This window comes from Rousettus aegyptiacus, unplaced genomic scaffold, assembly GCF_014176215.1.
Source record: "Rousettus aegyptiacus isolate mRouAeg1 unplaced genomic scaffold, mRouAeg1.p scaffold_m13_p_10, whole genome shotgun sequence".
In the NCBI taxonomy this organism is placed as follows: Eukaryota; Metazoa; Chordata; class Mammalia; order Chiroptera; family Pteropodidae; genus Rousettus; species Rousettus aegyptiacus.
In genome coordinates this window covers 87,811,590-87,836,356 of record NW_023416285.1, presented here as the reverse complement: position 1 = coordinate 87,836,356, position 24,767 = coordinate 87,811,590, and the positions used below count along the sequence as shown (strand labels likewise).

Genomic DNA, 24,767 nt, shown 5'->3' with positions numbered 1-24,767 from the left:
ATATTCTACTGCTGTGGATAGAAAATGCTTCTAACATCCAAACCATAAAGAGTTGTTTTTTCTCTCTTTTCTTCCCCATTGTTAGGTGTACACCATCAAGGAATCTGGACTAAACATCCTGATGTGGTCGGTGATTGGCAATACAAGAACCAGGTGGATGTATGGACAAGAGCATCTCTCCAAGGACAGCCTGTTCAAGGTGGCCTTTGAAGCTGATTTGAGTGGAAATGAAGACATCTTTATTGCCCTTGACGATATCTCCTCCCCCAGAATGTGTATCTGGAGGTAAGTGATTGCTTCAGAAAATGGGTGTACACGAATCGCTTTTAATATCTAACTGTAGAAGAACTGGGGATTTTTGAGGAATTACACTTCTTTCCAGGTTTCATCCTGCTCATATATGGAAGATGAAGTGGTATATGTTGTAGGAGGAAAAGTTTTTCTGCCCACGACACTTTACCATGAAATGTTCATGTCGTCTAGGCCACAAAATAACTTTGACTTAAGTTCTTTAAGAAACATGGTGGGAATATAGTTTCATTAATATAGCTTTATTGCCTACATTCTTTATATCTAAAGGTTTGCAATAACTGCTCAAGGTAAAGATCCCTCTGGTCACCTAACATATTCTGCACTGTCTTTTCCACCCATATTAGCTTTCGCCTGTCCCTGGGCTATTTCCCTTCTCCTGTTTCTACTCTACAACCTAGAATTCTTATTCTATTGCATTAAAAAAAAGTCCCGTCATTGACTTATGTTCTAAGAAATCATCCCCTTCACTAAAATCTGAATTTCGGCTGCTTAAGATGTTTCCATTTAAGTGGCTATTTGTTCTCTAAGAAAGTCTTCAAAATTCTAACGCTGGATAGTAGGGTCATTGTCTTTCAAGCTACTTAATGCCTCTTCCAAAAATTTGTTCTTAAAGCTGCCAGAGCCCTCCGGCAGAGATTGAACAAAACCTAAAAGAGGGGGGGTGAAGCCTCAGAAAAAAGAAGACTGGAAAGCACCTCGGGAGGGCATACAGTCACTGCTGCAGTCCCGAGTTTATTTAGCACAGCTTTTATATAAGTTTTTGGATACAGTAGCAAAGCACAGAGTACATTACCATAGGAATGCTGACATTTACATAAGTTCCTATACATCCTTCCCTCAGGGTACAAACATCTTTTTCTGGGCTGTAAAACATTCCACTATCTTAAGAGGATTTCTTTAGGAGGCAAACCTCCCCTCCAGGGTCAGTAACGTTTAACTCCACACCCTGCTTCTAGAACCATTGTTTAAGCAGCCTCAGCAGCTGCTTCATGACTATCAGCTACGTGACTTCTTCAGTGCCTCATAATGGCTCCCATCATGTCTCAGAATGGCTCCCGACATAAAGCCTTACTCAAAAGTTTCTCCCTTTTAAGGCCACACATCTGAGTTCTTATTCTTATGGTTTTTCTCTGATTCTTAAATCCCGGGCAGTCTCAATTTCCCAGTGGTTCAGCCCGTGCAAAACACTGACCTCTTCAATTCCAGTCACCTTCATAAATATCTTTCCTCATTAGCCAACTTCCATCGTTACATTCTGGACCTTATCATCCCCTCCGAAAGCTTAGGGCTGAAAATTTCATCTAATCATTATATTCTCTACTTCTTAATTACTTCTCCTACACCTGTTTTCCAACATAATAAGAAAATATGTGATTCTAGGTTCTCAATGCTTTCTGCTTTTTTTCCCCATAAAACAGCTCCTTTATCATTTGTTCCTAATAATTCCAGATTTAATGGTCTAATGCTTCAATTTTATTCTCAGTCAGCACTTTGAATTCTATTATGTCCTGTTTTTTCATTTTAACATAAATTTGGGTCCTAATTATGTGCCAGGTACTCTGCTAAATACTTTGCATGTATTAACACATTTATTTATCAGACCATCCCTCCAGAATAGATGTAAGCATCCATTGTATGTCCGGTCATGATGGCTTTATCAATCTTTAAAGATGAGTTACTATAACCATTCGTATTTTCCAAACTGCTCCTGGTCATGTTCACTGAGACACCAGAAGTTTTGGTGTACTCCCTTGCCTGGGCCTTCACGTATTCTAGACACATGCATCCCTGTTCCTTGGTACTGTCCTTCTACAACAATCTTCACATCCTCCGACCTCTCCTTTGAACTTTCTTCACTCTGTCAATATTCTTCTATCCTTTGCATAGAAAATAGAGCCCTTTTGTAACAAAATCCCTTTTCCACCTCCAAGTGTTCTGTACGTAGAGCTAAACTCTTTTTGTCATCATTTGTCTCAGGAAAAAACCCTCCATTTTTTCAAGAGTAAATATCTGTTCTTGGTCATTTCCATTATCGAATCCTTTCAGTACTGTTCGATCAAAGTTTTCTCTGTCCTATATATTTAGTTTTCTTTCTTCCGCTACTCATTCTTACTTCTTGTCTGTCTGTCTGTCTGTCTGTCTGTCTCTGTCTCTCTCCTCTCTCTCACACATGCATATGTAAATATATACACATATACATATAAATTTCCTACTAATTTTGAGCTCCTGCAAAGCAAGAGGAGCTTATCTATTCCATCTCCAGAGCCTAACACAAGAACCAGGAAATTGGGTACACAACTGAGTGGTCACATGGCTGCTGCCAAGTCCACCAATGGGTCCATGGTTGGCTGGCCTGTTACCAGGGATGTAGCTGGGATAGTTCCTGCTGGACCCCCAGGTGGGTGATGCTGCCTCCAGGATCACAGTCCAGCAGGGCTGCTTCCAGATCATGGGGTCACTTCCGGGTCTGTTATTGAGTCTGCAAATGACAGACCTGTTACCAGACGTATAGACATGTGTGACTCCCAGTGTATCCCTGGTTGGCTTCCAGGGCATGTAGGACCTCCTCCATCACTGTCACAGAGTAGAGCTATCACGGGATCATAGGATTGCTTCTGGATCCACAGTCATGTCCAAGATCAATAGGTCTGTCACTGAGCATGCTGGTGGGTGTGGCTCTTGCCAGGTCTTTGGGTGGGCAGATCTGCCCCCTGCCCATGGTAGAGGAGGACTCAAGCCAGGCCACAAGCCTGCCTCAAGGACCACAGTTGAGGTCAGCTGGCCTTTAATTGGGGGCACAGACAAACATATCACTTCCAGTTTCTGGGTGAGCAGGGTTGTCCCTGGACCGTGGAAGAGAAGGGTTGGAACTGAGTCACAGGACAGCTTCAGGGTCCGCAGCGAGGACTACAGTCTACAGTCCTGCTTCCAGGGGCACGGATGGGTGCTGCTGGGTCCCTGCGCGGGCAGGGCTGACTCCATAAACCGCCAGAGAACAGGGCTAGACCCAGGCATGGGATTGCTTCAGGATTCATAGCGTAGTCCAAGGTCAGCAGGCTTGTTGCTGAGGCCCGGCTCCTCACAGGCCCCCTGGCCAATGGAACTTCGGTTCAGCATGGCTGTCTGAGTCCACAGGGGTCTGGACTACTTTTGATCTGTAGCCAGGACCACATTCAGCAAGCCCGCCACCAGGGCAGGACCTGCCTTCTCAAAGTGGTTCTCCTGGTCTTGGGCTTCACAACCTCCTACCGGGTCCAAAGTCATCTCCCCACTTTGTCCAGGGAGAGAGCATCATTTGTAGGGAGGAAATTGAGGATGTAAGCTAGGGACCTCCCATTCTACCATATTTCTGACGTCACTTTCTGAATACAGAATTTTCAAAGGCTTTCGGGAAGGATAAAAATACATATTTATGCCTCAGAAACCTACAGTAAAAAATGATCTTTTCAGCGTTAGCACTTAGCCAGGAAAACTTCATTTCCTAGTAATACTGGATAAAGAAAGCATTATTTTCACATAAAATTCAAAATTGATTAAATTTTGATAAATTTCTCTTCAAAACTTACTATTTTTATTGAAGGACAACGCCCAGAATAGGACACAGTTTTCTAGTGAAATATAATTGTAAAAAATGTAGAAATTCTGATAGTATAAGAGCTGCTACAATGAATGTTTATCGAACAAAGCAAGAGAAAGAAGTTTAAGTAGATTTTTTTCAGTGTTCATTTATGTGTGTTCTTCTTCAGTTAGCCCTCAGAGAATGTGAAATCATCTATACAATCAAAACTGCTTGCTTTTTTCATCTTTCCTTAGTCTAGATTCAGATGAACTAAGGCAGCTCTATTAATTTAGGTAATATTCTCCAGCTCTTATAGTAAGACAGTCGGATCTTTACATTTATCACATCTTTTTTCTCATGTGCAGATTAACATTCTTAACATTAAAAACAGGTGACTCTCAACTTCATTTCAACCTTATATTAGGATTTTTTTGTTTTTGTTTTAACTATCTTCTACCCTTCTCCCCAAAACTGTCCTCTTCCATAATACGAGAAGTGCAGAACTATAATATTTGTCACCACGGGAGTAGTTTTCTCTCCTTGTAGAAGATTGTTCTATAACAGCAGCCCCTCCCCCACCTTATTACTTCTCCATTCTCCTTTTAATTAATTTAGGTTTCCCAGGACAACATTTTCTAAACGGAGATATCCCCCATGCGGTAAAGCATCTCCAGCAATTCTGAGTCATCAGAGAAATGTATTTGTTTTCATAGAGTCTGTTTTTTGTTTTTGTTTTTGTTTTTAGCCCTATGAGTTTCTGAGGGTAGAAGGTATTTGTTATCTTTTTCCTATAGTATGAAACAGAGGATCACATTTTTCCCCATGATGAAGAAACATTTTACAGAGCTGGTAGGACATTGCTGCTTTTAAAATTTTATATAGGAGATTGTAAAGGTTTGAAACAACAGTGTGTGAGAAATAATAAGATGCTTGAATATACGTTACATATACACGTAGTATTGTCAGGAGTCCAATAAGGGGACAAATACCAGTAGACACAGTTGGAGGGGGAATGACAGGTAAGAAGCAGATATCTCAGCGCAGGAGTTTATTCGTGTCCTAGGATAAATAATATCACTCCAAAATGCATATCCTTCCTTAGAATGTGACCTTACTTGAAAATAAGGTCTTCGCAGATATAATTAAGATGTAAATTCAAATGAAATCATACCAGAGTAGGGTTGATCATACTACAATATAACTGGTGTCCTCATAAGAAGAAGAGAAGAGACATAAAAAAACAAGCTTGCAGAGAAAAATACCATGCGATGAAGGAGGCAGACACAGAAGTGATGCCTCTACGAATTAAGGAATGAGGATTGCCAGCAAAACCGGAAGCTAAGAAAAGTAATGGACTGAGTTCTGCCTTAGAGCCGTCAGAGAAAGGATGGCTCTGTCAAGAACCTTGAATTCAAACTTCTGTCCTGCAGAACTGAGAGAATAAACCTCTGTTGTTTTAAGCCACCCAGTTCATGCTTAGTTATACCAGCCTTAGGGGACGAATACAAGTAGCAACACTAATCAGGAACTGAGTTCAAGTCTTCAATAAACCACTTACTGCCCATCGACCTGATTTTTCTCGCCCATGAAATGATTATAGTCAAGATTTATGAAATGTGCTGTATCTAAAATAGTTTCATTCACTATTTCAGGCAATTGAAGAATCATTTAGAAAAACCTAACAGTGATTCTTAAGTGACTTAAGACATCTTGTCTGACACTGAATAACATTCCTACCTGAAAAATTCTGAGTCTGATCCTCCATTATATAATTATGCAATAAATAACAAAATTCACTTTGTGTTTAAGAGAAAACTCTAGTTTTGGGAGTTTATGAACTTCATGAACAATTTTTCCAACTAGATTGTTTTCATTAAATTGAAAGAAAATAGATCTTCAGGGAGTGATTTCAGAATCCAACAAAAAGAAATACTATCTCAGGGCATCTTTTTTTTAAACCTGACTTGGTAAATATAAAATGACAGCAACTACTGAGGCGCCAAACCAAATAAAGAATGAAATTCATAAGGAATTCAAAGGGAATAAGCAGCCAGAAGTTCTCATTGTTTATATTATCATTGCTAAATAACAATAGCTCTCATTTCACTTTTGAATATACTCATTCTCATTTCCCATCTCTGGACTGGAGCAGCAAGAGTTACTCTGGAACATTTCCAGAACAGGTGTCTTCCCTTGAATGCAAACTATTTAAAGGTGGAGATGTTGGTCTGTATTCATCATCTTCAATGATGTATTCTACATGCCTAGAAGACTTTCTGTTATAGAGTAGATACTCAGTGAATATGCTCCGTAAGTAGAGAAATAAATACATTAAATGAAGAAACAAATAAGTAAAAGTTGCCACCTACTGATTTTATGTAGTACCTCCCTTCACCACCACCAGTGAATTCTCCTAGCACTCTTGTTCTCAAATCCTCATTTCCAGGGGAAAGAGAAAGGGAAAGGGAGAGAGAGGGGAGGGGAGGGGAGGGGAGGGGAGGAGGGAGGGGAAGAGGGAAAGAGGGGAAGAGGGGAAGAGGGGAGAGATATTAATGAACAATCAACAGGATTTGCCTTTGGGGAAATGAAATAGATGATCTCTTAAGTGCCTTCCAAGCCTATCGTTTTATGATCATATGGGAGACTGGATTTGTGGACGAGGTTCAGGAAAGAAGAAGGGAGGTACAGAAAATGACACAGAAGAGGAGAGCATCCAGAGAAGCGGAAGGGAGTTAGAAGGGGCTTAGGGGTTAGGGCAGACAGGTAAAAGCAGAAATGTCACTGCCGTAGATGCAGGAGACTTCTCACTACTTGGTGTGTTTGTGAACACAAGTCAGCCCTTCAGTCAGTGCTGAAACTCTACTGTGTGCTCTCCTGGATTTGAATCGGAAGGACAGATATGAATATACTAGTATCACTAGTTCTCCAGGAGTTTACAATCTAAGAAGATATTGGGATGATTCACACCTGGAAGTTTAAAGTAGTATAAATTACATTTGAGACTCTCTCAACTCTAAGATTTTTGGTTCCAAGACAACTCCATTGGACTTGGAGGCAGCATCAAGTATCCAGAAGTAATTTCTTGAGGCATCAAGGACTATTCGTGAGAAATAAATAGTGGTGTGCTGATAAACTAGCTCTCAAAAAGAAAAGAAGAGACGAGAAGAGAAAGCCATGATTTGTAGCATTTGCCTATTGCCTTGTTGCAAATACTCCCAGGTGGCCAGTGTGACATCCCTAGAGGTGAAGTTGGGAAGAGACGCACAGTCTTCCAACGGGCTGCCACAGACATGGCCAGAGAAATGAGCCTCAGGAGTCCTGCTGCTCGCTGCCCCCAGCTGAATGAAAACTGAGGCTGTGGTTCGAAAAACAAAGAATGCTGGGTACATTTACTCAGCATTATGAATCAAGAATCTTGCTAATGAAACTTATTTCGCAAGAAGGATATTTGTACCTTTTGTATGAGCTGATAAAGAATCTCGAAAAAGCTCTTGGTTATGCATAACTGGAAGGAGATGTCATTAAATTTTCATTGCCTTTCTGTCTTCTTCTAAATGCCTACTTTAAACCTAGTTTTTCTACTCCTCCATTTCCTTACTCTAGACATAACTCAGGCTTCTGTAGATTTTGCCCTTTCCTTCCCTTCAGTTGCATTTTACTGCTCAAACTCTAGCTCAGGGTGTTCTTATTACTCGTCAGAATCTCTGTACTGGCTGCATAACTTGTTTTTCTAATTTACTGACATTCGTCATATATTACTACCAAATTAATCTTCTAGCGCCTGTTATAGTATAAATTCCAGAAGAGTAGACCTGTATCTTTCTTATTCACCACAAAAATAATTTTTTTATTGCAAGCAACAAAATCTGGCAAGGGCTAACTTAAGCAGAAAATAAGTTTATTGAAAGGATACCGAATAGCTCCAAATACCAAATGCACAGCTGAGCATCTAATAGAGGAAAATGAATGGGAACAAGTAAAATGGACTAAATCAGAGGGTGAGTCTGGCTAACTCCACTGCTGTCACTATGAATAATCTCTGTTTGTCCCTGTGTCACTCCCTCAAAATGAAAAGAGCTTGTTGGCAGCGTACCACAGAGCACGCCCAAATCGTATGTCCATGCTTCAGACTCACCTTAGTCACACTTTCACATATATAATTTCCACATCATCCATGTCTGGGTGAGGCCATTCCTCTTTTATTTTTTAATCATAGTCAAGCCTAAATATTCTGCAACATGTGGACCAAGTTATAGAGCTGACCAGAAACAATAAATTGTCTATCTGCACTCTCAAGGTGTGAGAGGAAATAAAAGAGACTAACCAAAATACACAAATTCATACAAGTCATAAAAAAAATAAAGAAGAAGAAGAAAAATGCTTAGAAGCTCTCGCTTGCCCACTAAATAAGTTGCTTATCCTTTAGTACAATTCCTGTCATGTCAGTCTGTTTCTGTCTGTAAAATGATGCTCCAAAATAGGACCCCTTGCCTTTCAGCGATCACGCCCTCTATTCTCACATCTCTGTGACTTCAGTCTTGCTGGGAACGCCCCACCCTTTACCTCCTATTGGGTAAATCTTTTACTACTTTTAAGGGCAGAGCAAAAGCCACCTTCTACAGGAATTTATCCTTTATCTTTCCCACAGGAAGCCAAACTCTGTTCCAGATTCTCTTAGCTTTACGTTTGCACCTCTCCTGTATCTTGTGCGGTATTTTGTGATCTGTGTGGCTTGTTTATTGTTATTTTTAGTTAATTCCCCATTGTTATTATCCTGTTTGCTTTTTAAATTTTAGTGAGATCTTTAGCTTTGGGGTTGATTGACAATAATATAAATTTCAAGTCAGTATATGATAACAAAGTAGATATCCATTTTCTATCAGAACTGATATTATAGCAATTGTAGATAAATTATTTAAAATGTGGTTTTAATGAATGGGTCATTTTTATAATTGTCATTCAGTTAGTGATTCATAGACCTAATTTTAAAATGAATAATGATGAATGTACAGAAAACCGAAGGAAAATGATTGTCAGTCAATCCTAATTCATTTATTGGCTTAAAGAATATTATTAGGTCTTAAATTTATTATCGCAAGTCACGAAGTCCTTGCAGTTTGTCAAAGGATGGGATAATTCCTCTTAACTCCTGGAAGGGATATTTGAGTCAAAGGAAAAAATAAAACACAGGGACTAGAAAATGGCATTAAAAGCTAGTACCATGCAGGCTTATGGGAGCAAGACCTGGATTCCTTTGTAAGTACATTTGGAAAAGCTTACCTGTTCCACTGTGAGGCGCTTCATTCTCGGTTTCCTGCTGATCATCAGGCTGGAAAGAATTCTGATGACTCAGGGGGAAGAAATCCAAATGACCGCCATGAAAAAATCAGCCCCAGTAAAATTAGCCTGAATTTAACAAGTGTCTTATACTGAACCAAACCCGAAGACAAACCACAATCACTGTCCCAATACTCTGTCTTAAAGGTGAATGTTTTTATGTGAACAATGATATTTACCACATCGACATGTGTATTTATATGTATATATATATGGTATATAAATATACATGTAACATATATTTTAATATATGTAATATAATATATATGTAAAATAAAACATGATAATTTAGTAATTTCTCGACCATATGGAAACAATAATCAATTCCCAAACTCCTAGTCATTTTTGGAAATTATTATAACCTTTGCTGACTCTTCACTCAGAAATACTCAGCAGGCAAAATGTTTTACCAAGCCAAATGCATCTGAGAGATTCTGGGTTCTTTTCCATAGCCAAAGTCAATCTGGCCCTGTTTTGTTCTTTTGGGCTATTAGTGTCTACTTTTATTATGGGTTTTCTGCTTCCCTGGAACACATATGTTATCTGGAAAACATCCAGACTTTATGAAAGCAAATTTGTTTATTTGTTGCCCAAGAAATAGAATAAGACAGTGACATTTCTTCACTAAAAAAAATCTGTTTTAAAAAAAGATTTTTTAAAATTGAAAAACAAGCGACTTCAACAGAATGTCCAGTTTTTCTGATAGCATCTTATTCTGATAGCATCGTATGTGAGAAGATTTTAACCAGAAAAGACTAGATGCTCTTTGTGAGAATGGAGAAATAGAAAACAATGACAACAATAAGAAAAACAGACAACTTTCTTGGCTTAACAAAAGGTAAATGGTTTCACATGTATGCCTTATCATCTTCACTAATATAAAATTGTACAAAATAGAAAGCATGAGGCTAGAAAAATAACTAGACTTGGGTAAAAAGGGGTCCAAAAAAATGACAGGCCCATGGCTGGGTCTTCTCTGCTGGGTGAAACAGATGATTGATCAGTTAGGTCAGTCCAGAATCCTTGCTTTTTGGCCCTTCTCCTCTTTCTGATTGCAATGTAATTAATGTAACATTATTTAGGCATGCCTCCTGTAGGATTCCATATGGGGCAAGGTAACCAAACACACTGTAAAATAATCTCTTTTAATTATTTTATTAGAAAAGCAGAAATTAGTTTTAAAGCTAAGTGGTTTCAAAAATAAGAAGACATTCATATACTACAGTCTAAACTTGAGGTAAAGCTTCTTATCCATAGTCCTTAAAAATAATATTGATTAAGTTAAACATAACTACATATGTCTGTGTCTTCAGGGCCAATGCCCTGTATACTGGAAGTCCACAGAACTGTAGTTGACTCCTGAGTGGTCTTCTCTACTGCCCACCTCAGTAAGTCACCCGTCTCTCCTTTGACCTTCCGGAGACACATAAAATGGGTCTTCCCAAAGTGTGCATGAAATTGAACCTCACAGACAGATTGCTGAAGACTCTTTGGGTTTCTTTCAATTGTGTACATTTATGATGTGGGATGGAAAGGTGGCTTCTCACTCTCCATTCTCAATCCTCATACACAAAGTCAAAGACCTGAGAAGTGATTGTGCCAAACGCTTGTAGTTTCTGTAAGGAAAAGCCTTCCCACTCACAGGGTTGGCAGTGAATTCTCTTTCTTGGCCCATCCCTGCCAGCAGAGCATAATACTGCCGTTATCTGAACTATTCTGCAATTTTAAGTTTTATGGGGAGAACGTAGGCGAGAGGAGGCTGAATCAGGTGTCATTATCCTATTGAATACCAATAGGATAATGACACTTAATCCTGTAAGGACAGTGGACTTAAAACTTGTAAGGCATTAGAGAACCATTTCTGAGAATTCTTCCTTTGGGAAATGTATACTGACAGCAACGTGAAGTGTGAATGGAAGGGGAATGTATTTAATAATATTGTCCCTAAAGTTAGAAATCAAGAGTTCAGCATTTAGGGAATTCTTTAACTATTAAATAAAGTTGCAGTTAATATGTAATAGAGCTATCAGTGAACAATAGCGTTAAATTAGGCCAAGTACATAACCTGGTCCAACGCTGCATATGATAGAGCACAAATATGTCAGATGAAGAACTATAGCACCATCTGGAAATGATAAAATAGGAATGAAGCTGTAATCCACTAGGGTCTCTCTCCATCAGGGCTCATGACAAGAAAGAAATGACCAACAGCCTAGCATTTCATATTTTTATATATATTTTCTATATCCACATCAGTTTTAGATTATTTTGAGTTGCATGAAGGCAGAAAATTCTTCATATATGCAATTTTAGTCACTTTCAGTGATATCATTATTTTTAGTTAGGAAGGAATTCTCTGTAATCGCGGCAAATATTGATGTTGAGTAAAAGTGATACCTCTTTGGGGGCCTCTTAATACGTCCTGTTTCTTCAGCTCTTATTTTCCCTAGTATGGTAAATATATTCCCGATTTTCTTCCAAGTCTGCAATCTCTGTACGTGCTGGGGGAGAGAAAGAGCTCTCATTACAGGGCACCCCCTCCTCCACCACAAGCTCGTTTTCTCTCGCTTATGTTACGGATGTCCACTGCCCCTTCTCTCTTCTAACCTTTCTGTCACTACTGAATAGCTTCATGGCTTCAAATAAGCTCTGTGTGTTTATGCATGTTTGCCCACATTTGCACAAATGCACATATATACAGGTATAAGTGCCTATATGAATGAATGTCTCCATAAACATTGAAACCCAGTTCTCTCCTACATTATCATACCTTTTTAGCCTTGACTAGCTGTAGGTATTCCCTTTGAAAATAATTATCACTTTCTATATGATATTTGTTCTCAAATACCTCACAGCTTCCGTATTAGAACTTCTAGAAACTTCTAGATTTCCTTTACTTTTGACTCCACTTTTACAGAGCCTTCTGACAAGCCTAGCAAGCCCTCCTGACTCATCATACACTCCCCCACTTCTCTAATGTGCCAGATTCTTCTATTGTCTTTACTCTGAGCAGAGGTCACGTCCCATCTGTCCAGGAATATTTAAATCATTAGATATTGAAATTAGATAAGGAAATCAAAATGATACTCTTATGATTCCACATCAGAGATGACTACTTTTAAATTAAAAAAAGAAAAGAGTATTTTTGTACTTTGTATAGGGACTTAAGATGACCATGAAATTATAACTCACAATAACCTCGAATCAGGAATTCATAGGAATCACACTTAAAAAATGGTAATCTCCCCTCCTCATAGTTTTTTGTGTTGTTTTTCAATGTTGTTAATGAAATACCTGCCAGAGACAGAGAATTAACAATTTATAACTTATGTATTAGATTTTACAATGAGCCTTTTACTACTTATGTCATTGAATATGACAGTATTTGGCAAGAGCTTAATTCTTGCTCTTAAAAACTGAAGATCCTGTGCATATATGTATATTTTTTCCTTTCGAAACAAGCAATCCATTTGTTTTCAGTAAACATAATAATCATAAAGATAAAAATCATAAAGATAAAAATTCATCAGATTACCCTTTAGCAGTTTAGGTTTGCATTGGATTTATATAAAATTCATGAGAATGTTTCATTGTATTTCACTGTAAATTATAAATTATTAGTATGAAATAATTTTATTGCTATAAGAAAGATACTTTAACTGCCCAAACTAAGTGAATGAGGAAACTCAGTGTTCTGTAAGAGGAGAAAGAAATAACCGTAGTGTCAGGAATTACAGCTGGCTGCAAGCACGAAATGTGGTCATCAGAGGAATTTCTGGTTACCGGGAATGTGAAAGTTAGTTAACAATGACAGTTCCTAACGCCTTTTATCCAAGGTGGGTTTTTTTTTTTTTTTCCCCCTGAAATACTCTCTTCTTCCTTTGCCCAAGATTTATTAAAAACAAAAACAGCAGATTATTCTTACACATTTATATATAGCCTTGTTTGCAAAAGTACTTTATGTAAAATCCTATAAATCTTCTAAAGACCCACAGCATCCATTTGAATGAATGATAACTTTAGTTTCTAAATTATAAATTTATATTCAAATGCATTAGAAAGTTATTTTTTAAAGAGCTTTCCAGTTTCTATTTTTCTAATCTACCTTAATCCTTTTGAGGTTTATTAAATCCATGGAATAATAAATCCATGGAAATAGTCAATTAGTCCATGCAGTCTTTATTTTATTTATTTTAGTTGCTTAACTCTATATTAATTATCATAGAAAGTAAAGTTACAATTTTAGCCTGGACACAGCTGCGATTTCTTGGTGGCGCTGGTATAGCTTTGATGTGGAGATTTCTTACTGGCTTCAGACTAACTTTTCTCAAAACGAACTTGCAGCACAAACCTCCAGTACTCTAAAGCAGCATTTCTTAACCTCTTTTCATATGACTTGTGCAACATAGGCAAGAGAGCGATGGCTCGTGTACAGTTTTCAGATGATGGCTATAAATCCACACTTTTCCTGTGCACTGGAGAAGCATATTTGGTGACATCCAAGTAAGTCAGCATAACTTTATCGTTGGCACGGCCCTGAATCAGCTCCAATATACAAAGAGTAAATCAGCTGCAAACTACATGAGATACACTTTATCGTTGATCCCAACACACTTGAGACTTGTGATCCATTTGAGAAACATTCCCCTAAAGCTAATACGATACATTAAAGTGTGTGTGTGTGTGTGTGTGTGTGTGTGTGTGTGTGTGTAACTGTACTAAGCTTTCATAGCAGTCTCTTCTTCCTGCCCCCAGCATCGGGCCTACACAATGCCCCTAATCAGATATAGCCTAAGAAATGTCAACTTAACAACAATACCAAAAAACAAAAACACCTCTAAGTTGAATAATGAATTATGTTGTCAAATGAATCTGCATTTTCTTGGGGTGCCCTTGTTTTCTCCTCTCTCTCTTTCTGGCACAGTCATCAACCTTTTCCAGTGTCGCTCTTTCTCTGACTTTTTGTCGCCCTTTCTATTCCAACAATGCTCTTCGGGGTATACGAAAATGATGCTCTCAGTACTGAATGCCTGCTTCAGTCTGCTTTCCCAGTGTGGCTTTTAGTTTTGTGCCAATTGTGCTGTGCTCTCTCACACAGCAACTCTCTCACGGAATGAACGAGAACATGCCTTTCTAAGGAAACACTGGGTTGGGACCTGTCTGGCACCATATTTCCCCTGTAAAGCCACTGGCTTTGCCCCTCAGTTCTGCTGGTTTTAAATGACCAGACTGAGCGGCTCCGTGGGCGTGGTCAGAAATGGACCAATGCACTTCACCAATCCATGCAACATGTCAGTGAAGGACTGTGTATTTTAAATGTTGGATTTTAAAAGGGATTTGGAAAAACTAGAACATAGAAATTTCAAAAGAAAAGCTTCAAACATGACTTACAGGCTAAAATGTAGGTTCTGAGGGCTATTGGTGCTGAGATTTACATATATATAAATATATGTCATATATATGTATAAATTATGTATCCTATATATATGCATAAAATATATATCATATATATATATACTTTATTTTTTAGAGAAGTTTTGGGTTTACAGCAATATTAAGTGGAAATTACAGATCATTTCTGTATACTCATCTCTCTCCATACTCACAGCCTCTCCATGATCAACATCCCCCCAGAGAGTGGTACCTTTGTTACAATAGACAAACCAACACTGACACATCACTACCGTCCAAAGCTCATAGTTTGCATTCGGGTCCACTCTTGGCGGAGTAAGTTTCTATGAGTTTTGACAAGTGCATAATGGCGCGTCAATCTGTTTAGACTGCTTAACGGACCGGCATAGACTAGGCTGTTTACAAACAGCAAGCATTTGTTTCTCACAGTTCTTGAGGCTGGGAAGTCCAAGTTTGAAGAGCCAGCAGATCTGGAGTCCAGTGAGAAATGCTTCTTCATGGACGGTGACTTCTTGCTGTGTCTGCACCACGTGGAAGTCCAAGGGTGTCTCCAGCCACTTTTATAAAGTCATTAATCCCATTCATGAGGGTGGACGCCACCCTCCTGACCTAATCACCTCCCAAAGGCCCGCCTCCAAATCTCATGACATTGGACATTAGGTCGCAACATAACGAAATTTGGAGGGGTACGCACAGTCAGTCTGCGGCGTGGCAAGTGTCACCCCTTACAGCGTCATGCAGAACAGTCTCACTGCTCCAAAAAGCCTCTGTGCTCTCCCTCCTCACCTGTTCCTCCCCTCAACCCTTGGCAACCACTGCTCACTTTATTGTATCTCAGTTTCACCTTTTACAGAATATCATATAGTTAGAATCAGAATATGTGGCCTTTTCAGATTCACTTTTTTTTTTCACTTAGTAATATGCATTTAAGACGGTGCTTAGATTTTTCAGTTTATAAAGGAGAGCACTTAGTTTTTTTTGTTTTTTTTTTCTTTTTTTTTGCAGAATTACATGAAAAGATATTACCCATAATAATTAGGCAATTCCATGGGTGACACTTCAGGATAAATACATTGATATTAAAATTTTAGGCAGATTTCTTAACTCTTCAAAGAAGGTATGCAGCAGAATGCTTTCAATCCCAAAGATAAACATAGTATGTCTTCCAGGAGTACTCATTTTATTTGAAATGAGTACCGGAGGAAGCCTTTTATGTATATACTGAACTTTCATTAGATAAAACAAGAGACTTAAAGAAAATGTTGAGCTTATGGAGAAGTGCTTCTGACTACGAGCCTTCTTACACCCCCTTAGGTGTGCAAGTTCACGTTCCCATTGCATCAGAAATATTTCAGTGGAAAACTGGCAAAGTGATTCAGGGTCGATTTAATTTAAAACAAGATACATTTTTGTCCCGCCCGCGGGACCGGTTATTTGGTGGGAGAACCGAGGAGAACCCAACCTAAAGAAAAGAGGGGTAACACAGACGAGAGAAAAGAGTGGAGGCAAGACAGTGTTCTGATCAAGCCTCAAATTTTATTCTGAGCAGCAGTTGCTTTTATACAGGAAATAAGAGAAAGGGGTAGGGCTGATTAGGGAAAGAGGAGTATATGGCATGATCTGATTGGCCAGCTGGTATCAGCGTCGTTCTGTCCTGCGGTTATTGCGGCTTCCCGTTGCTTAGTTAGAAGGTGCTGAGTGACTTATGCAAAAGGAAGAACAAGTTCTTTCTGGCTACGTGACCTTCCTGGTAATTTATAATGGCGGACCTCTAGTCTTAAGATGGCTCCTGACATCTCCCCCTTTTTTACTTCTTAAAATGCCAAAGCCTTTTTTGCTGAGGCGCAGATAGACTGTGCCTGTCTTAGGCGACCCCTCACCAGTCTGGGCCTTACCCGTCATCGGCACATGAAAGTCATGCAATCATGCCCTGTCTTAGGTTGGTCCCAGCCCTGAGGGATTCTTACCCGTCTTTGACTACCAGCCTCTGCGTCTTGGGGGTGAGCTTTAACCGAGTGAGGGAGCAGTGGCCTGACTCCTCCCGAAGGCTGGGAGTGGCAGAGTGATGTCAGCTAACCTCTAGGTAGCCAGGCATGCTCTCAGGGAATTCTGGAGCAGGTCAGGTAAGGACCTTCCCTTGCACTATTAGACGTTGCACTCAGCTCGGTGCCCAGGCCTCTTGTTTTATATCGGAAGAGGCGGGCCTGTCTCCAGTTACCAGGCCGTCCCCGAAGGGCGGGAGCTAGGTCCTACGGATAAAGCGCCATATTCTGCTATACCAGGGAAGGTTCATTTCTTCATCGAGGAAGGAGAACTGCAGACCAACAGGCGCGGTGGGCGGTTCTTGATTGTAGCTGTCAACCGGCTCCTGGGAGGCAAGGCGATGGTAATTGAAATCTTGGGGAGGGTCCTATGCAGTTAACAACTGGGAGGCTAAAGGCGAAACGTTTTCTGTCCTCCGGATGTAAAGGGATACAGAAAAAACAGTCTTTTAGATCTATGACTATCTTATGATATCCTGCAGGTATTGCAACGGGGGACGGCAGCCCTGGTTGGAGCGCCCCCATGGGAACCATGGTCTTATTGATTTCTCTGAGATCTTGAAGAAGTCTCCATTTACCCCCTTTCTTTTGTATAACAAAGATGGGAGTGTTCCCATCTGGATTGCAGGCCAAGGGGAGGTAGATGGTTCAATGTGGCCAGCATCTAACTGTTCCTGCACTAACTGTGTGGCCGCTGAAAGTTTATGACGGGGCAAGGGCCATTGGTCGATCCAGACAGGGTGGTTGCTCTTCCACGTGATTTTATCTGCCTGGAGTGCAGGGGGAGCAACGGCCCTCACGAAAAATTTTTGATGTCGTACCCTAAGCCTGTCCGTGGGGCCCTGTGTTCGGCCTCTATGGGAACGGTAATACCCTGATTATCTTTTCCAAGGCCCTTGCCCGGGATGAACCCTTGGTTTAGCATTTGGTGAGTAACGGTAGCTGAGGGACTGAACATTAAAACTCCCATCTGGCTCAATATGTCGCGACCCCACAGATTCACGGGAAGCCCGGGGACAATAAAGGGGCGGACCTGACCAGTGTTTCCATCAGGGTCTTCCCAGGTGAGGAGTTGAGAGCTTTGTAAGGTGTTTTGAGAGTGTCCTATGCCTTGAAGATGAGTAAGAGAGGGCTGGCAAGGCCAGGAAGAAGGCCAGGAGGCCTTTGCAAGCACTGTAGAGTCAGCGCCCGTGTCAAGGATGCCTTTGAATTTTTTGCCATTGATTTTGAGTGTGAGGTATGGGCGTTCTCGAGAAAGTTGTTGGATCCAAAAAATATCAGAGGAACCAGGCGTAGACGCCCCTCGGGAAGGCCCTAGGGAAGGATTAGATGTGTCGAGGGGTAGGGGTAGAGCCTGAGCAAGGCGTTGACCTTGGTGTATATAAAGTGGGCCTCTGGAGCTACTGGCTAATATCTTTATCTCCCCGGAATAATCACTGTCAACAATAGAGGGAAAAATGGTGATGCCCTGCAAGGTAGAGGAGGCCCTTCCAAGGATAAGAAAAAATGTTTTAGGGGGAGGGGGCCCAAAAACGCCTGTGGGGATCACCTGAGTCCCGCTATCGGGCTCTAATATGATGTCAGAGGAGGCACAGAGGTCCAGTCCTGCGCTTCCTGGGGTGGCCCTGTAAAGGGAATGGACTGATTTTGGGGAAAGGTGGGTAGGGGCTGAGTTTGTTCTATCTGGCTGTTCCCCAAGGCCCTGAGAAAAGGGATTGGCTGAGGGGCCCGGGGCTGGCCCCTCTGCCCGTTTCCCTGCTGGCGAGTGATGGGGTTACCGAGTATGTCGGTGGTGGAGCGGCAGTCTCTAGCCCAGTGTCGGCCCTTTTTGCAAACAGGGCAAGGTGTCGAGGGAGGAGAAGGTCCTTTATTATAAGGGCCCTGAACCCTGGGTTTGTCATGGGAACCGTGGCATTGACGGGCAAAGTGCCCTGGCTGACCGCATTTGAAACAATTTTTTTGTTGGCCAGGGTTGGCCTGGATTGCAGCACCAACCGCTAGATGAATGGCCTGAGATACCTTGGAAGTAAATGGATCAACGTCTCGGCACAAGCGAAGCATTTCATCGAGCGTCTTGTCCCGGGTCTTACCCCTGAGGACGGCTCGGCAGGAGGCGTTAGCATTTTCAAAAGCCAATTGTTTGACTAACCTGTCATTAGCTGCGTCGCTTCCTAGAGCGCGCTCAGCAGCCTCTAGAAGGCGACTTACAAATTCACTGTAATCTTCCTGGGGACCTTGGATAACCTTGGTGAGTGGTGTGGTGGGGGTGCCAGAACTAGGAAGAGTTATCCAGGCCCCAAGAGCGGCATTATGTGTCTGAGAAAGGAGTCCAATAGGGAGATTTCGTTGTCGCTCTTCAGTGGCATATGTCCCCTGACCAGTAAGTTTTTCAAAGGTCCAAGAATGAGAGCGGGGATTTTTAAGATTATTAGCGGCTATAGTCTGGCAGCGGTCACAGAAATCAGCCCGCCAAGTTAGATATTGGCCACGGGTGAGGACAGCCTGGACTATGCGGAGCCATTCACAAGGGAGAAGGTGTCCCCCTCGAGACAGTGTTTCGAGGACAGATAAGGTGTAAGGAGCATTAGGTCCATAAGTCCTGACAGCTGTATTTAGTTCTTTTAAGTTTTTGAACTGTAATTTATGGAACTCTCTACGCTCCGGGGCGGGGGGAGGGAGTTCGTCGTCACTGCTTTCTTCTTCATCATTATTGTCAGCAGTGTCCTCTCCACCTTCAGGGGCATCAGGGGGATCAGCGGTGTTAGAGGTGGGAGATCCAGGTCGTTGGGATCGGGTGATGACAGGGAAGGTGAGGGTTTTTGGTTTGGGGTTTTTGGAGGGTTTTATGGGCAAGCGTTGGGCGGTAAGGACAGTCTCTTGTAAAGCAGCCTGAAGGGAGGCTAGTTTGCTCTCTATCTCGGCCATCTGTGCAGCAAGCTTATCTTTGGTTTGTGAAAGGTTGTTGCCGTTGGAGGCGGGGAATGGCAGAACAGGCGCACAGAACTGTGGATTGTAGGGTGGGAGCCAAGTAGAAGGCCAATCTGGGTTACGATATCGTACGGCCTCATCTCCTAAGGTGGCGGCATCACCAGGATCTAAGGGGTCATTGAGTGGTCTTTTAGTCAGTAAGGGATTGGTAAGAGGACTTTTAGGAGAAGGGGGATGTTCTGTGGGCAAAGAAGGGTATGTGCCTTTAGTTGGAGAGGGATCGCTCATGTCTATAACGACTGAGGGACATCTAGAGGGGGGCTTCTCAGTGGGAAGAGAAGCAACGGATGCTGAGCGAGACAGCGGTTTAAGGCAGTACTCCGCTACTGACAAGAGTTGTCGTTTTTCGGGGTCATCGGAGGCGGTTTCTACAATATCTCGAATTAGTCCCCAATAAGAGAAAGCAGCGACGGGGACGGCATCAGGGCCTTCCTTTTGTAACTTATCGTTTAAGTCTCTGCCTACCTTTTGCCATTTTTTTGGATGGATTTCGGGGCCATTTACTATGAACCAGGGACAGACTTCATCAATGAAGAGAAAAAATTTGACTAAATCCTTCTTTTTTACTCGGATTCCTCGTTCCTTGAATGAGCGTTTTAAGTCTTTTATGAATAGTGCTTCTCTGGACAAGGTTTGTCCCATCTTTTTGTTTTATTTATCTAAAAAGAAAGAGGGATAGGAACTGAGGAAGTGAACATAGGTATCAAGGCAAAAAGGAGGAGAAGGGAACTTAACTTCTCTCCCGCGTGGGCAGCCGGTTAGTACAATCCGCTAACACGGACCCCCTGGGGTGCGATGCCTACGGACGTCCCGCCGGCTGTGCCTTTGGGCATAGACAAGGCTCTTTTACAGAGGCGGCAGAGGAGGGATTATATCAGAGGTCTCGACGTGGGCAATCGGTTGGTACAATCCGCCAACACGGCTTCTCAAGAGGCGAATCGCAGACCTACAGCTCTCTCCAGGGCGGAGGGAGAGGTCTACGACCGGGATGCCCTCTGAGTGGACGACTTCTGCCTTAAAGTCGACTGACACACTGTATTTTCCCAACTCAGAAAAAGCAGCCTCTAACCTCGGGGGTGGACGGCTTGTGCCGAGAAGCGGGCTAGAGAGAAAAGTCCCAAATCCTTTGAAAAAAAAAAAAGGAAAAGACAAGAGGACCTAGAGAAGACAGAGGGAGTTATGCTCAACTCTTTTCCCCGTTTAAAATTTGTTACTTATGATCCTAGCAGTCCGTGTTGAAACTAAACTAAGGCGGATGAACACTCACCGAAGACGGCGATCTCCGGTGAGCCGAAGACGAGCGGTGAAAGGCAGTCTTCTCTGAAAAACTTCTCCTTAACGAGCTGCAGCCTCTGTTATTTCGTAGTCCGCCTGGGTAAGGGTTCTGCACTCGAGCCCCACGTTGGGCGCCACTTGTCCCGCCCGCGGGACCGGTTATTTGGTGGGAGAACCGAGGAGAACCCAACCTAAAGAAAAGAGGGGTAACACGGACGAGAGAAAAGAGTGGAGGCAAGACAGTGTTCTGATCAAGCCTCAAATTTTATTCTGAGCAGCAGTTGCTTTTATACAGGAAATAAGAGAAAGGGGTAGGGCTGATTAGGGAAAGAGGAGTATATGGCATGATCTGATTGGCCAGCTGGTATCAGCGTCGTTCTGTCCTGCGGTTATTGCGGCTTCCTGTTGCTTAGTTAGAAGGTGCTGAGTGACTTATGCAAAAGGAAGAACAAGTTCTTTCTGGCTACGTGACCTTCCTGGTAATTTATAATGGCGGACCTCTAGTCTTAAGATGGCTCCTGACACATTTTGATGATCGGGCAGTATCTTTTGTTGGGTTCCCAGGGAACTAGACACTAAGGCAGAGGTTTCCACGTAGACGGCGCCCTGGACATTCTCCCAGGAACAACCCCTGTGAAGTGAAGGCAGCGACACCGGGCAGAGGGCGGTGGAGCTGGGGTAGGTGCACTGAGGGGCTTCAGTGGACGCCGTGGGGCGCTCTGGAGCTGCACTGGCCCCTCGTAAATGTCCCAAATTGAGGCCTACGGTCAGCGCCATCTTACCCCAGTTCACCGGTCGGTGGATGGAGCTGTTCCCGGGACAGGGTGTAACTTGAGAGGGAAATTCCTGGAGCTGCATTCAGCCGTGAGCTGCCATGTGGTGATGTCCCAGCCACCGAGGGAATGAGGACTGTCGTCTCGATGGAAGAGTCTGGCCAGTTCAGGACAGAAGCTACTATAGGCATAGAAGCTCACCAGCTCCTTTAAAAAAAAAAAAAAATGGTCTGGAATAAGTGAGTTTTGAGTACTTTTTGATGTAAATGACTCTGGAATTTAATGAACTTGGTACTTCCAAAAAAAAAAAAAAGAGAATTTTGTTTTTCATATATAATATACGGAAAAATATAAAGGAACATGCATACCCATTGGGAAGAGGGTGAGAAGCCTAAGGAATCTGCGCTTGTCTTGGAACAGAGAAAATTACTTCCTTCATGATTTTTCAGAGAAAGTCCTCACCTAAGTAATAACTTATGAAAGTTGGTTCTAGATTTTTATCATTTGCAAAAACTGTATTCAACTCTTTCAACCATTGGTAAGTTCATAAAGATACTATGTTTAGTGAATTGAAATATTTTAGAGAAAAAAAATGAAATTAAAGGTGTCTGCCTTTCCTTAAATGTGAGATTAATCTAATGAAAAGAGTGATGAAAACTATTTGATCATGGTTAAATATCAGAAGAATATATGTTATAGTCCAATTTACTTTCTAGGTTTGAATTTAGAATGTTGACATTGGAACGGTGCAATTGAACACACTGCTGTGACCTTAGGCAGTTAAATAAGAACATGGTACTAATGTCTAAAGCCCCCCCCCCCAATTAAATATGCTGGTTTCCATGAATAAAGATTCCCTAAACCACCACACATAGGTCTCAGATACGTGGCTTTGATATAGAGTTTGAGTCTAAAAACATTCTGGTTGTCTCACCACTACCGAGTGAGTGGAGAGGGAGGAGAACTTTCAAATTTCCTTCTTAGAAGAAATTCACAATACTGTCTTTATGTATAAAACAAATCATCCCTACATAATCCATAAATAAAAATTTTAAAGTGTAAGGAATACAAAATACACTATAATTGGTTCCCACTACTATTTTTTTCTTTTAATGATGAGCCCATCAACAACTTTCACATGCAACATGTAGAATAACAGTTCCACTAATATTATAGCAAATTCTCTGACCTCTAGAAGTAGATGTGAATGTACAGAACTCTGCTCACGTTGTAAATTCTGACTTAGAATTGACTTACACCTTTGCTGCAGGATGGTGTCATGTGATAAAAGTTTATTAAACTGTCATTGTATCTTTGGACACTCAAAATTTATGAACCTCAGTATCCTTATCTGGAGAGAGAATCGGTTGATTTTGAATCACATTATCATCAAGATTCTTGCAGTATCCTGGCTTAAACTATGATTTCATCCATACTTCAAATATGGCAGCACGTGGCCACATGGCCTTTGAACTGGAATCAAGGCCCAAGGCCAAAGTGCAGTGCAGCAAAACCAGAGCGGACATCGGTGTCTATGACAGACACAACCCTCACGGGGCTTAGGAGCCAGATTCCCCAGGCAGAAGCCACTAGGAGACAGTCAATAAACTGTGTACTGATAGAATAGTTCCTTTAAATTCTAAAATTGTGAGCGAGGCTTTCCAAAGTACTTAGCTTACTCTCTGAAAGTATCTGTACTCCCAAGGAAAATCTGATCGAGATGTCAAATTTTGGACACAATTTTTTTTTAAATTTGAAAGTCGTTTTGCATGACAACGATACCTCTTTTAAGAATGTTGTTTCTGAGGTTAAGATAAAGCATATTCCGTAATTATGTCTGTTTGTTTTATAAAGTTCATATTATTTCTAATTAGAAATTAATTTACTTAAATAACACAATATCTCATATTTATCCAAGAATAAATGTATCTCACAATGTTTCAGCACTGGACAGAGAGATAACTAACTCTCCTGATGCTGAAAATGATTTGACTTGCTCTCTTTTTAGGTCCTGTCACAGCACAACCACTACCTCGTGAAGCCGATTGATGTTCCTGTGTCTACACATGCCAGTGCATCCCTCTCTCAGGGAAATGCAGTGGACAGGAAGATAGCTTAGACGGGTCAGATGAAATGGATTGTTCTCTCGGCCTACCTCCTCAGCTCTGTGGTGAAGCACAGTTCCAGCTCTACCCACGAGGGTACCGCACCCCTCCTGCTCTGTGATGGAGAGCCCAACTGTCCCTTTAATGAAGATGAATCCAGCTGCTGTGAGTTATTTCACCAACTCAGTGTGCCGGGGAAGAAATACTGTTTGGGAATGATGAAAGAGATTAACAAATCCGGTTCTCTGGAGCCTTAGCATGATCGTATCATCAGTTGTTAGTGTCGTGTTGCTAAAATTATAGTCACAATATAATCTCTCTTAAACTTATGTGTATTCCTTCCTTACTTACATCTGGGTCATTCATACAGAGGATGCTCTTATGTATTGTTTATCTTTTTAACAAATGTTTGTAGAAATGGATCGAAAACATCTAATTATAATTTCTTTCCACCATAATGGTCATGAAGATGTCAGGAAAAGGGTTATGGGCAAATATCCATTTTAATGAATATATGTAGTTAGAGGTTGGACTTTGACAGCTACCTGGATGACTATGTCATTCAGAGTCCATGGAATAGTAAATTCTAAGGACACGGGTTCGAATCTCATCCTTGTCCTAACTTCCTGCACAATCTTGGTAAAGTTTTTTGAGTCGATCTCATCACCCATGTGAGAGCTACCCTACAGGCTTGTGAGGATTGGCGAGAGTACATGTAAAATCCCTAGCCCTTCATTTAGCACCTTCCAGTTTTATTATAACTAACCCGTCAGATGGGGAGGGAAGAGTTTTAGTTAAGTAATTACACAAATCCTTGACAGCACGCAGTCATGGTGGCATCAAAGCTCCACTTGTATTTTATCTAATTATTTGTTCATTTGCTTGGTTTTATACTATATTACACTATCTTGTTTTTTGGTAAGGGCTACAGTGACAGAGCTTCATAAACTATAGATTAATCACC

At 41.4% G+C, this 24,767-nt stretch overlaps 1 protein-coding gene across 1 annotated transcript in view; it reads left to right on the top strand.

Annotated features, from left to right (window-relative positions):
* The window catches only part of MALRD1 (MAM and LDL receptor class A domain containing 1), a 481,557-nt gene that overhangs the window by 363,306 nt on the left and 93,484 nt on the right, over positions 1-24,767 (top strand). The window contains 4 exon segments of the mRNA XM_036226667.1: positions 86-261; positions 263-285; positions 23,707-23,881; positions 23,883-23,968. Of these exon segments, the coding sequence (XP_036082560.1) occupies positions 86-261; positions 263-285; positions 23,707-23,881; positions 23,883-23,968 (460 nt within the window).